The 14,880-nt window shown below is 37.0% G+C and overlaps 1 protein-coding gene across 4 annotated transcripts in view; it reads left to right on the plus strand.

Annotated features, from left to right (window-relative positions):
• Nucleotides 1–14,880, plus strand: part of GADL1 (glutamate decarboxylase like 1) — a 205,990-nt gene that overhangs the window by 57,292 nt on the left and 133,818 nt on the right. For all 4 annotated transcript variants that reach the window (XM_074267624.1, XM_074267623.1, XM_074267625.1 and 1 more), the window contains 5 exons: nucleotides 851–930; nucleotides 1,047–1,101; nucleotides 6,275–6,391; nucleotides 13,466–13,530; nucleotides 13,830–13,911. In XM_074267624.1, coding sequence (XP_074123725.1) covers nucleotides 851–930; nucleotides 1,047–1,101; nucleotides 6,275–6,391; nucleotides 13,466–13,530; nucleotides 13,830–13,911 — 399 coding nt within the window. The remainder of the gene's footprint in view (nucleotides 1–850; nucleotides 931–1,046; nucleotides 1,102–6,274; nucleotides 6,392–13,465; nucleotides 13,531–13,829; nucleotides 13,912–14,880) is intronic.

Here is a 14,880-nt window from a genome sequence, read left to right on the forward strand (position 1 = left end):
TTGCTTCAAGACTCTGGTTTTTCTTTCCTTTTTTCCCTACTAAACAAGGTGGGAAGGGAGAATCATGGGAGGGAAAGAAAATAAATACTCCTTAACTGAAAAAAAATGAAAGTTCATAAAAATAATAGAAGCTAGAATTTTCTTACTGCTTTAAGGCTGACAAAATGCTTTACATGTAGTGTCTCATTTTATCTGTACAAAAATTCTGTAGGCACTATTATTATTTCCATCTTATAGATGAGGAAAGTGAGACTGAAAGAAATTAAGTAACTTGGCCAGGGTGACTCAGCAGGTAAGTATCTAAGGTACAATTCAAACTCATGTTCCCAGACCCCAGATAGGGCATGTTTTCCACTATTGCCCCTTAGATGTCTGAATCTGTGCTTTAATGATTGAATGAAAGCCAGATCACAAGATTTTAAGAGCTTAGATTTAGAACTAGAAGGAACCTTAGGGATAAGTTAGTCCTTTCATTTTACAGATGAGGAAACTGAGGCTCCAAGACATATTGTTTTCCCAAAGGTTGCTCAGATACTAAGTGGCAGAACTAAGGTTCGAACCCATATCCCTTAATGCATAGCCCAGCACTCTTTCCACTGAATTAAGCAGCTGCTCTGTTAGAACATCTGAGGTAGCTGCACATTCAGGTTCTTTTCTCTAGGGCCAGCATTTTTTCCAGTGCTGAACATAAGCATCTTAAGAAAAATGTTCTCTTTGCTCAGGGAATAAAAAAGAAGGGAGGGGGTTTCAAAGATCACACCATGAATCCTATTAAGGAATCAACATAAGGTTATTTTCTTAATTTGCTGACTCAGTTTCCCATTTGTCTCCTCTTTCCCCACAAATTCAGTGCCATTACTCCATGAAGAAGGCAGCATCTTTCCTTGGGATCGGTACGCAGAATATTTATTTTGTGGAGACAGACTCAAGGTATTGGGAAAGTATTCATAGGAGGGAGGGGAAGGAATCGGTGCCTCTGAAAGGCATTAGTGATGGGGATGAGCTAGGGAAACAATAACTGAAAGTTTTAAATCTGTGTCCCTTAGAGGTAAGATGATACCTGAGGAACTGGAGAAACAAGTCCAACGAGCCAGGAAAGAGGTGAGAGGGAGAAAGTGTATGTGTGTGTGTGTGTGTGTGTGTGTGTGTGTGTGTGTGTGTGTGTGTGTGTGTATGTGTGTGTGTGTCTTAGAGAGTGAGAGAGAAAGAGAGAGAAGAAAGAGAAAGAGAGAGAGAGAGAGAGAATGAATGTGTGTGACCATAGATGCTTGTAGTGGGGTATGTGTGAGAGAAAAAAAGCAGGAGAGAGTATCGGAAGATATCAGCATGGATGAATTCACAGAGCACCTCTTCCTGCCAGAGAAAGAGGGCAGAGTGGGGAAATTAAAGTAAGGATGCTCATATCCAGATGTTCTGTTTACAGGTGTATCAGGCTGGCTCTCCATATTCTGTGGAGCTGTCCAGATGTTCCAGCTATGGCAATTTAAAAAACACAAACTAAAAACAAACATTGACTTCCTCATTCTCTGTGTCCTTGCCTAGTGCTAAGCCATGAGGACAAGTATTGCTGCCCTGCAAAAGCCCACCCTGTGTTCTACCTCTCCTGCCTCCAAGAGTCCTGCTGTCTAACCCCAAACCAAACATACCCTCTCTCTGGGCTGTTTTCAAAGGAAATTGAGCTTATTTGGCCAATCCCTTAGTCTCATAGGCTGCACTGGTTTCCCCAAGCAGAACTTAACCAAATATCGTTAATCACCTGATATCCAAGGATGGGCTGTAGGTTTAGGATCCTAACCTTTCCTTCAGGGTCTCCTTTCAACCTGGTAAATTTTCCCTTTCCCACGTTTGGGCAGTGAAGCCCTTGCCTGGGCAGCCATTGGTCAGGATGGCCATAGACCTGATTTATGGGTGCAGCCCTAGTTCCCAATACCAGCCAACTCTCTCCCTGCTGAGCGCCATCTTGGACCAAGAGCCACCCACAAGACTTACAACAGTGTAAAAGCAGGCATCCTGCTTACCTTCTGCCCCAAACCCCACTGCAAGTGGAGCTGCAGAACCTCTCTCAGATGACTTATCAACAGGTAGGCATAAAGGATATGGGCAAAAGTCAGGTGGGACAGCTGAAAAAAAATGCCAGGGTCTTTAGTGGGCAGAACAGCCCACAACCCCACCCTGGTCCAATAGTTCTAAAAAAAGAATGGGTCCTTCCTTACTTGTTCTAATGAGCTGTGTTTTTAAGAAAATCCTGTGTCAGTGGGATGTGTTTTGACAAAATCTGTTTGGTTGGAATGCATAGAATTTTAAAAAATTTACTTGAACAACAAAAAACCCCTTATTTTTATTTCATCTTTGGGCTGGAGATATGCATCCTCTGATCTTCATTTATGCTGTTTATTTTTAAAACTCGAATGACAAGTGGATTTGAAAGTCGCCTGATGATACCCCCCTTGAATATCAAAAGTTCTTTTCATCTTGAGTGAAATGCTAGTTTTCCATTTGAGAGGCAGGCGTTACTCTGTGAATCACAGCCTTCCTTAGAGAATTCTTCAAAATGAATAATAGACTTAACAGCTGCTATTATACTAATGCAAAGCATCTTATGTAGATTATTTCACTTGAGCCTCAAAAACCTTTTGAGGTAAATGTATCCACTTTCCCCATTTTACAGATAGGAAAATTAAGCTTCTGAGCAACTAATTCACTTGTTTGAGTCACATTGCTAATAAGTGATGCAGAATTCCAATCTACCCCCTCCTCTCTTCAAGCCCAACTCCATCTCCATGGTCCCTTTTAATAAAGGCTCACTCATGTCATCTAAGAGTTGAGGGGGGGCAGCTAGGTGGTGCAGTGGATAGAGGACCAGCCCTGAATCCAGGAGGACCCAAGTTCAAATGTGGTCTCAGACACTTAACACTTCCTAGCTGGGTGACCCTGGGCAAGTCACTTAACCCCAGCCTCAGAAAAGAAAAAAAAAAGAGTTGAGGGGATCAGATGATGTGATTAGAAGGGTGGTGTTTTTTGTTCACTTGTTTTTTACTGAGTTAACAACACTGGACCAAAAAAAATGGTTAGATTGTGTTTTAAATTCAATGGATAGTTTTTTTTCCTATTTACTTTTCCTTTCTGAGCATCCCTCTAACAAGAGTTTGTTCTGAATAATTCTTTTACTGGGATCCTTTGGCTTTAGGCAGAAGTATTTCCTTCTCAGCCTTTGATTTGCATCTTTTCAGGTGCAGAGAAGAGGTTCCCTGGTACATCCCACCCCTTCAATCTGGAAAGGTTTATTTCCTAGCTCTTCCAATGAGGTTGGACTTGGAGGTTTAAGCAAATTATTTGTTCATTAAAAAAAATCCCCCCCCAATTACATGTTAAAATAATTTTTAAACTTTTCAAAAAACCATTTTGAGTTTCAAATTCTACCCCTCCCTGGTCTCCCAGCTCCCTAAGCTAGCCAGCAGTCCAATGTAGTTTCTACCTGTGCAATCACCATTCATTCATCTATATGCATTTATTATATGGCTGCTAGATTCCAGGCATTGTGCTAATTGCTGAGAAAACAAATTTCAAAGCAAGCTAATCCTTAGCCTCCAGGTTCTTATATTATCAGTAGAAATCACACATGTAAGTCAATTTTTATTATGTGTGTATACCTATTTGTATATAGAGTATATATGTGTATGGCCATAGAGCACACACATATGTATGTATATGTGAATTGAGATGGGGAAATGACATTAGCTATTAGAAGGATCAAGACCCTGCAGACTAGGTAGGCCCTGAACCAAAACAAGGCAGCATCTTCCCTTGGGATTGGCGTGAACAGAGATTCAGAGGAGAAAGGAGCCATACTGTTATCTGCTGACAGGAAGAACCAAACAAGCATCATCTCCCCACCACACACTCTTTCTGACTTCACAGTCACCATTTTAGGCAGATCCGCCTTTTTCTGGCCTTCATAAAATGAGTGTGCATCCAGTTGGCTTTCCCAAGCTCAGTCTCTTTGTAAAAATATTTTGCTGTGACTGCAAATGATAAAGAAGAAATCTTTTGGCAACTTCTAGAGAAAGGAAAGGAGGAATTCTCTGAGCCCATGCCTCTCCAGGGATTCCCTAATCGACAGGCTCATTGCTCTGCTGAATCATTATCTATTGATTGATTCCATTTGTCACAGCTGTCTCACACAGCTGTCAGGAACCCGTTTCTACCACATGTTTTCTTTAGCAGGTATGTACTGCCTGCCACTCATGTTTTCATATTACTCTTAGCTTTTCTTTGGTACATCCAGTCAGAAACGTGATTTAGAAGAGTTTTAAATGAGGTGCTCTGTTCTTTGTAAAACCATCCTGCTAGGTGACATGATGGATAGGATGCTAGGGCTTGAGTCCCGAAGATCTGAATTCAAATCTAACCTCAAACATGTACTAGCTTTGTGTCACTGGGCAAGTCATTTAACTCTGTTTGCCTCAGTTTCCTCATCTGTAAAATGAGTTAGAGAAGGAAATGGTAAGCCAGACCAGTACCTTTGCCAAGAAAACCCAAATGGGGTTCATAGAGTTCTTGATATCTGGACAATAACAATGACTTCCTGACTCTAGACCCAGTGCTTTAACCATTGAGCTAGCTAAGTAATGCCTCTGAAACCTTACCTTTCTTAGTTTCATATTCTCCTTGAATTTCCTTCCTTTCATTCTTCCATTATTTTTTCTATAGCCTACAGTATTCGCTTCCTTCCTTGCCTAATCCAATGTTACTTTTCTGACGGCTTCTTGGCATCCCTTTCCTGTATGAGGAACAGAGGATTTGTGGATGACTGGCTGCCATTTTGGTGCATTCCAGAAGAATGAGATACATATTTCATGTCCCAATAATCTCACAGAAAATCTGACTAAGGATGAGAAAAAAAACGTAGTTGCTGTTTTCCTATTGGACTCCTATCAGTTTTAAGGAGATAAATTGGGAAATATGGGGGATGATCAAATCCATTCCATGGAAGGAATAGGAGAACCCAGTGTTTCTTTCCCATTTGGTTTGAAGATTTAATTTTTTGACTTGTAGAAAGAGAATATGCAAAAGAAACAGTAAAAATAGCAAGAAAAGGACTCAAAAGGATGATTCATTGTCAGGTAATGCCAGATTAGTAATTGTTATTCTTTTTAAATTTCACCAATGACAAGATGCCACTTGGAGATGAAAAAGTCAGGTTTTTTTTTTCAAAATACCAAGTAAATTAAACATTTCAACTAATCAGCATTTATTACACACCAGCTGGGTGTAGAACACTGTCTCAAGAACTCGATGAAATAGAAATTGAAAGAAGTCCTGATCCACATAAATTTTACAGTTTGATAAAAGGATAAAATACACACAAATAGCTAAAATACAAAGTAATATAGAGTAAATAGAGTTTAAGTTACTCAAGGTATTACTGTCATTATGTGTTACTGAATTCATATAGTACTGCTTCTGAAGCTAATGACCCATTACATCATAAATTGCTGAACATTTATTTATTTATATGTATTGGTAAAGAGAGTTTCCTTATATGGGGAATTTTCTATACCAATTAAATCACTAGTCTTAGAAGGGAAAACCTAGAGAAATGTAAGTTAATTGAGGACAAAATTTGGGGGGCATTTAGGGGGATATTTGTAGCTTTAATATCTAGTATAAGGTCTTGTAGGTTTTTTTAACCTGTGTTTTCATTGTTGTTGTGAGATCTAAGTGATGACACACATTCTATCATTGCTATTCAGCCACTTTTCACCTTATTGCCATAGAAAGAGACCCAGAAATATGGCAAAGTCAACTGACTTGACCAAAATTACATATTTGGTTTGTCAAAAACAGAATTTAAATCCATAACTTTCTGGCTCTAGGAGCAGCTAATCATTCTCTACACATCAAACTGTTTCTAACCTTGCACATAGAAGGTATTTAAGGTTTATTAAATTGAATTAAATATGTAGGTGAGAAAGAGAAGAAGAAGTTAGTATCAATGAAAGGAACTAGGGTAAGGCATACTGGATGAATGACAAGGGGGTTGAGATTTAAAGTCTTGGTTGGATATCATCAAATAGGAAGGATTGGAAGGGAAGTGGATGGCCCAAAAGATGTTGCCAAAAAATAAGCACAAAATCATCAATTCTGCTGGGCCCTTTCTCTTGTTGACCATCAGGACTTTATGTGACTACTCAAAAACATGTCATCCCTACATGTGGATCGTGGTGACATTGATATACTTAGAGGTTTTCTTTCTTGTGTGACTTATTCACAGGGGGCTGCCCCATTTCTTGTCAGCGCCACCGCCGGGACAACTGTATTGGGGGCATTTGATCCTCTAGACGAAATAGCAGACATCTGCACCAGATACAACCTATGGCTCCATGTAGATGTAAGTTCCCTTATATATCCAAAAACACTTAACTCTCAACTCTTTGGTTTGTTTTGCCAGAATTGTGTTTTCATTTTATGTAAAACAGATGAGTAAAGTTTCAGCTATATTTACATCTGAGTCTATTTCAAATAACTGGAAAGTCGATATGTAAATTATTTCAGAGTACAAAGAAGTCTCCCTGATTTGTTAGGCAGGTGTTCTTTTAATCTTCCAAGATCCAGATCCCATTTGTACCTCCTACTCTGTTCTCTAAATGTGCAAATGGGAAGGCTAGGAAAAAATTAAAAATTAAAAAAAACCCTACCCCCTGGATTCCAGTGCAATTTTTGCTATTAGCTACATGAGTAGGTCAATTCATGTCTCAAGGCTTTTGTTTCTCTATCTGCAAAATATACCCTAAAATATGATGATTCCAATATCCTGGAAAGGCAAAATAATTACATACTTTAATTAAAGACCTTTTCCTCTGGCCCTAACAAGGATAATTATTTGAAAGGAATAATTAATTTTCTTTATAGTCTTGTGGTTTTTCTATTGATTTTTTTTGAAAGTGTCCTAGAACTGCTTAGAAATCATTTTTCTTCTTAATAAAAAAATTCTGCAAAGTCTATAAAGCAAAGGCTAAAAAGTTAAATTCATTTACTTAGGAGTAGCCATTGACTAATTTCCATAAAGATGGAAGGTTAATTGGTTTGATTCTACATGGGGAGAGGGAATACTTAACATTATTAGCTGTTTCCTTAGTGAACTTTCCTCTGTTAAATGAGTGACTAGATCCTATTTGCAGGTAGGAGGATGGCCAATAAATTTCGATTTTCCGGTTGAACATTCAATGGGCATGAATAAACATGGAGATTTTATAATTTGGAAGATGCTTGATCTTTTTAAAATGTAAAATTAATTGTGTGATGATACTGAGAGTACGTTTGTGCCTATTAAGACCATCATTCCCAAGGAAACAATCTATTTTTTGTATTAAGACCAATAATTAGTATGAGGCAGATGTCAGGATTCTGTTAGCTTGCCTTTGCTGGCATTTCAGGAAGATCATTTGGGCATGTTTTAAATGGAATTTTTTATGTAGGTGTATTTATGGATATTCATTTAAAAACTTAATTTTCATTGATTTTATAGACTCGTAAGAATAAGAGCCCACTACTTCCATAGCAATAATGTGAAGTGAGGATTTCTGTATCTTCAGTAACAAAAGTACAATAAAACCCCCAAAAGCCTCTTGAGTAATTCTTATCTGTTCCACTCTCATCAAAAGAATATCAAATATGGATTATATAAGTTCTATGAAAAAGAGAAACTACTGGCATTTCTAAATCAGGGATGATCTTAGTGGTTCTTAGGGCTTAGAGAAAGATGGAATTCTGAAGAATGAGCAAAAATCTCTAATGTTTAAAGTTGCATTTTTTGAAAGAAGCTTCTTTGATTTGAGAACAGCAAAATAAGCTGGAGTTGGGAAAACTTTTTCCCTTATGATCTTTAATTGAGCAAAATTAAAATCCCATTTGGTCTTTCTTGCTTCTTCTACTCTTTCTGCTTTTCTTCCTCCTCTTTTTCTTTTGTCATTGAGCATAGCACCTGGCACAATCTTGTTGGATTAATTTTTATAATAGTCAATGAGCAAACATGTATAGCTCTTCTTCAGTGTTCCAGCCATATTATTGGGGACATAAAGACAAAAATGAAATTATACCTGCCCTCAAGGCACTTATATTCTATTAGAGGAGACAGCATATAAGGACACATAAGCTACTGTGTGCTATATGGTGCTTTCTGTGGCTAGAGTTCCAGGCCTGGAATTAGGAAGACTCATCTTTAGGAATTCAAATCTGGCCTCAGGCACTTATTATCTGTATGACCCTGGACAAGTCACTTAATCCTAATTTCCTCCTCTATAATATGAGCTGGAGAAGGAAATGACAAAGCTCTCTCTTATCTTTGACAAGAAAACCCCAAATCTGGTTATAAAGAGTTCAACATTATTGAAAAACAACTTAATAATAGCAACAAAACTATTTAGGCTCTTTCTTGTGATTTCATTGGCACAAGAAATTCCCAACAAGGAAATTCCCTCTACCAATGCAGATCAATATTCATTCTTCAACTTGGAACATGGCTTGAAAGCATTGAGAAGTTAGTGATGTGACTTGATCAAGGTCACATAGCTAGTATATGCCAAAAGTGGTTTTTGAATTCATATTTCCCTCACTCAGAAGTCAGATCTCTGTTTCTCTTATGCACAAGGTAGATAAAATCAATACAAGCTCATTTGGGGAGGGAGACACTAGCAGACTTTCTTTGGTAACATAAGTGACCACTTCTCTCATCTTTCATTCATCCAGTTTGACTACTGGCCAATAAGCCTGATACGTCGGTCATGACATGTTGAGTCTGACTTGGGTAGGCTGACTGGCAGAATTAGTGAAGCACTGGCCTGCCCTGTTCTCATTCTTGAGATTGTCAATGGCCCAGATTGGCTATTATAATCTCTGATTCCTTTATTGCCTAGAAGCTTTCACTGTACTGTAAGTGTTAAGGATATGCTGTGGTCCATCAGAACCATGTTCACCTGGGATTCCAGGAATGAACAACTGCAGAAAGGCAAATTAAACCTGAAATATTTCTTCTGTGCATTTGATGGTTTATTACTTTTCAGCATATAATTTGATATTTTATATATTTTGATATTTTAGTCTGAACTTTCTCTAAGAAAGATCATTGTCATTGTTTTGAGGATAAAAGGAGGAACTATTTTGGAAAATGCTTTGCAAATCTTAACATACTATATATATAGGTGTTATTTATTATTGTTAATAACCATCAGGCTTACTGAAAAGATTTCATTTTGGGAAATGGACAAAAGTCTATTAAAGTCAGGGCTAGTGGAGAAAATGGGGTGATTGGGCTAGGTAAACACTGTTTTCTATATGTAAAAAAAATCTACACATAAAACCAGGAAAATAAAATAATGGGCTGCTTTTTTTCTTTAACAAATTATCTTAGAAAACTCATACAGATTGTCCCAAAAGTCTCTGTGCGATTTTAAACTTCAATAAAATAAGCCCACACTAAAAATTTTCAGATACCCTATATATCACAATGGTTCACTGACTGGTCTATTGCATATATTAAACAAATTCATGGAATATTAAAATTGGGATGGACCTTAGAGATGATGCCTCCTATTTTTATATAAGAAACAACTGAGACTCAGAGAGATTCATAAATTGCCCAAAGGTATACACCACTTTCAATTTCTTTGACTTCAACCAGAATTGATTAAAATATCTACAGTCTGCCAGTCTTCTGATAATAAGTCAGAATAAGTTCTTTCATTGCCCCATCCTCCCTCCACAAAGATCACTTTATTAATTATCAGTTCCCTCACTGAATAGAATTAAATAAAATGTGATCTAAGAATTAAATTTCAGTCTTAGAATCTGTAAAGACTAAATGACTACATGAGACTTTGATGATCATGATAGTGTTAGACAACAGTTGCCTCCCAAGGAGTATTTTACTAGAAATATTTAATGCTAAGTATTATTCAGATGATTATTATAACAAGAGAAAGATATTTCAGAGAGCATCTCTACTGCTTTTTCCTATTTTTTTTTGCATGTATTCACTGGGCTGCCATTTTCTTTGTAGTGATTAGATCCCATCCAACAACTTCTATACCAGAATAGATATACTGTAAAAAGTTGGGAAAAGCTAATATTTATATGGTCTATTTTTGTTGCTTCTTTTTTGTGGAAGTGAGGGAATTTCTGGAAAATGACTCTATCATTCTTAAAACTCTTAGGATGACCATACACACACACACACACACACATATATACAGACCTATACATATATATATATATATGTATACACACACACATATATATATACATACGTATGTATAAATATATATATGTGTGTATGTATATGGATATATAATGTATGTACATATAAATATATCATTTTAAGTATCATCCTAGGAATATATATATATATGTACACATATATATGTATGTATACATATATATATATATATGATATGTGCATGTATTCAATTATTTCTATGATTTCATAAGTGTAGGGAATTACTAATGAGGAAATTCCCTTACTCAATCAGATAAAGCATTATTCTATGATTTGTAGCCTTAGATACTTGAGAATTAAGTGACCTGTGCTGTGTTATAACTACTTTGATTTGTACCCTGGGCTTCTGGTCTCCAAGACTGGCTATCTATTCACTATACAATAGTATCTTTCATTTAATTCTTTAAACAGTATTCCATTTGATTCTGACAACTAGGTAAAAGGGGTACTATTTTTTTATCCAGTAAGGTCAAGTAAACTTCCTGGGGTCTCAGAGCTATTAAGTACCTAAGATAGAATTTGAACCCATGTTTTCCTGATAGAAAATTTAGCACTCTATCCACTATATAATAAATAGCTATCCAGATGATAAGTGTCTGAAGTAGAACTTTAATCTATCAGGAAGATACCAATTTCTTTATCTATTATGGCATACTGCCTCTGTAAATTATAGAATGTGGCTTGCTATCTCTTTCCTATTTCCCATCTGTTAACCTACACTTGTATCATTGGGTACTCAGAAAAAGAAAGACAAGTTTAAAGGGACTAGCCAATTTTGTAGCTTCTTAGTTATTATCTCTCTGAAGATGGATTTATTTGTGGAAGGGACTGATCCTGGGCATCTTCAATTTTCTCTATCACCTATTTTAGATGGCTGATTGAGCTATGATATTACATTTTTAATAGCAACTATTCTGTGGACTTCCACAATATAATAAGCATTAATTTAATGTCTGCTTTGTGCCAAAAAGATGCTAAGATGAAAATGGCACGATCCCAGCCCTCTAAGAACCATCAGTCCAATAGAGGAATATATTAGGTCCACAAGTAAATAAATTATAATGGTGAGGGACAGAAAGGACAAACAACAATGAGAGAGAGAGAGAGAGAGAGAGAGAGAGAGAGAGAGAGAGAGAGAGAGAGAGAGAGAGAGAGAGATTCAGAGAGAGACAGAGACAGAGAGACAGAGAAATTAAGAAACAAAGGAAAAAGGAAGAAATCTCACAAATATGAGACCTTATAAGACTATGAAAACAAAATTCTTTCTTTGTATTCCCTTCCCAAGAAATGGACTGCCAGCCTGGAAGAACATTTGGAGTATTTGACTTTTTCAAATTAAATCTTTACCTCTGTTCTATCTCTAAATCTTAACACTTTTTTTCTTGTGTTTTTTAGTTGATGATTTTTATACCACAGACACTAATGTCCCTTTGAAATAAAACCACTAAGCAAAAAAAATAGCTGCAGAACTAAAAATTTATCATCAACTTTGTCTGATGACATATGTATGATTCAGCATCCACCTTCTCTTCAACTAAAAACTTGCAGGATTTATTTTTTTTTTCTTTTTTAACTCTATAGCTATAACTTTGTTTAGGTCTAGAATTGTGACAACTGGCTCCTCCTTGGACTTTTTCAACTCTAATATTGTTCCCTAACTTTCTTCATCAATGTCATGGTTCAATTCTTCACCCTACCTTTCATCTGCTGCTTCTATATGAGAACAACTTCAAGTGATACTTTCTTTGCATTGAATGTAGGTTCTAGGTCCTGGTAGACATAAAATGACTTTTTGTCATTTGAATTGAATAAATCATTCCTGAAATTCTATAGATGATAGATAGATAGATAGAAAAGAGATTGATAGATAGACAGATAAAATAGAGATGATAGCTAGAGATAGATGTTGGATGGGTAGATTAAGATAGATGAATACAGAAATAGGAATAGATGAATGGATAGAGATAGATGACAGATTAGAAAAACAAATGGCTAGATAGAATAGATAGATTAGTGAGTAGTTAAGATAGAGATAGATAACATAGTTGGATGGGTTGATAGATAGATAGGTAGATAGATAAATAGATAGATAGCTAGATAGATGGATAGATAAAATATGAAATTGGAAGGAAACTTAGAGGCCATTTAATTTCCAAACCCCTCATTTGACAGATGAAGAAAATAGGACCCAGAGAGGTTAAATGAGTTACTTAAAAGTTGCAGCTTCAGCGCCAGGATTCACATAAAGGTTTGAGTCAAGATTCCAATTTTGTCCAAATCTGGCATTTTGGCAGTTTCTCAACATTTCATTTCAGAATCCCATTCACACCCCCTTCCAATTTTGCTTCCCTTGCTGCTGCTTCCTTTGTTGTAACCCTCTTTAAACTTATTTACTGCCCAATTTCCTCTTTTATCTTTGCTTCTAACACTCTCCCTGTTAGGCAAATGTCCAGCTTCCCTCTGTATGACCTCTTCCTCTCATCCCTACTTGAAGATCTCACCTTTTTATTATGTGATAGCTCTTAAAATCTTCTTTCTTCCATGTCATCATTCTCGACTATTCTGATGCAAGGAAGAGATTTCCTGTTCTGTCCAAAGGTGAATCTCCCTCTCACAACACATTTATTTTATACTTTGCCCATCATGCATATAATTTATGTCCGATGTCAATATTAGCACCGTGTTAGTATATCGGATGCCCTCCATGAAAGTCCACATTCAGGGCTTCTCCTTTGGATTGGAAACTTCCTGAGGCAAAGACTATGCCATTTTCATCTGATACCTGGTGTAAAGGCTTCGACTAAGCCCTTTGTATCATTTGCAAACTCTAAGATCCTTTATTATAGAAACTGTTTCATTATTTGTCTTTCTGTCCCCAACACCTAAAAGTTCCTGGCATATACTAGGGACTGAATAGTCACTTGTTGATTGATTAGTGAGGCTACAGTTGGAACATCAGAACACAGTGATTGAGTTTCCATTTCTGAAGACATCTACAAAGTGGGAATATGGCACTTGATATTTTTTGGAAGGATGGACATCTATTGTAATAAAACTTGGGTACGGCGTTCCTAAAGTGTCGTTTCAAATAAATCAGATTGGGGCTGGTGCTCATGTTTTACCAGTAATCACCTGTACAAATGACATTGTTTTGGTTGACATAAACATCTCTATATATAAATATCTCAACAGGCATCTTGGGGTGGCTCAGCTTTGATGTCAAGGAAGCATCGCAAGCTTCTGCATGGCATCCACAGGTAAATGTAGTTTCCCAGTTCATGGTGGCACCTTCACTCAGAAGGGACACCCCTCTGGATTTTGTGTTTTAACTAATGTGTTGATATGGGAGAAACAAAACTTTAGAAAGACAACCACCACCCCAAAGTAAGCAAGCAGACACAAAAATCATCCCCACAGAAACAACCAAATACTCAGATCTCTAAGTTGTAGATTAACACTGTGAAATCTGCTCATAAGAACAGCCTTTAGTGAATGGGAAAATAATTGTATTTTTCTCTACCCCCTTCCTCTCCCCTTTCTTTGCTTCCTCTCACAGGGCTGATTCGGTAGCCTGGAACCCACATAAGATGCTTATGGCTGGGATCCAGTGTTGTGCTCTTCTTGTGAAAGACAGCTCGGTGAGTTTCATTCTCTGTTTTGTTGTTATTGTTGCTGTTGTGGTGGGCTGGGGTGGGGAGAGAAAGGGATCCTTGAAGGATGGATCAGAGTGGACTGGAGAAACACAAGCAATTCAGAAATGAGTATGGGACCAATACCGAAACTATCTAGTCTCATACCAAGTAGAGGGCAGAAGGAAATACCTGTAGTCTCCAAATAGAAAAAGCCTGAAGAAAACAGCTGGTATCTTTGCTAAAATCACTGATGGCTTTGATTTAGATGAAACAAAGCCTGAACATCAGGACTTCTAGAGACAGGCTCTCTGGTGCTCTTTGGGCACACATTTAAAAGCTTGGTTTCAAATGTTACTGAGATTTGTTCCTCTCTTTGTACATCTGGGAGTTAAGTTTTCTTTAAACTACTGCTCGTTGCTCACTATGAAAAGGGAACAGATGTTTTGTTCTGCTTTAAACAGAATACTTAATATGCTTAGCTAAGCCTTAATGGCCCAGTTTAGAGAAAATATATTTGAATTTGATCATTGGATGACTTATTGGATGGTTCAAATGATCAATATTTAGCTTCTCAATGGGAACCAAGATCAAATCAGAAATGACTAGTAACAATTCTGGAGAATGACCAGTTGATGGCCATTATACAAGGTGTTGTTGAACTTCCTTTTTGTCTGAGGAAAAGAAGAAATGAAATGATTCCCCATTCAAAAGTTGTTCCCATGAGCACATGAGCATCCCTAGGAAAATGAGAAGAATCCATTTGGGAAATATTCCAGATGCTTATTTCTGAAAGTTCTTTCATAGGTATGTGGTACAGAGTAAGAAATCTGCCTTTGACTTGGGTATAAATTTAAATTTCTTTCTCCTGGTTTCTCGGATGAAATGATTTCCTTTGGCAAGGCTCAATTCATTTTCTATTTGTATTTAAAATTAAAAGAACTTTAAGACTCCTGTTCCTGTCTTATATCTCTGGCA

This window comes from Sminthopsis crassicaudata, chromosome 5 (genome assembly GCF_048593235.1).
Source record: "Sminthopsis crassicaudata isolate SCR6 chromosome 5, ASM4859323v1, whole genome shotgun sequence".
Lineage (NCBI taxonomy): Eukaryota > Metazoa > Chordata > Mammalia > Dasyuromorphia > Dasyuridae > Sminthopsis > Sminthopsis crassicaudata.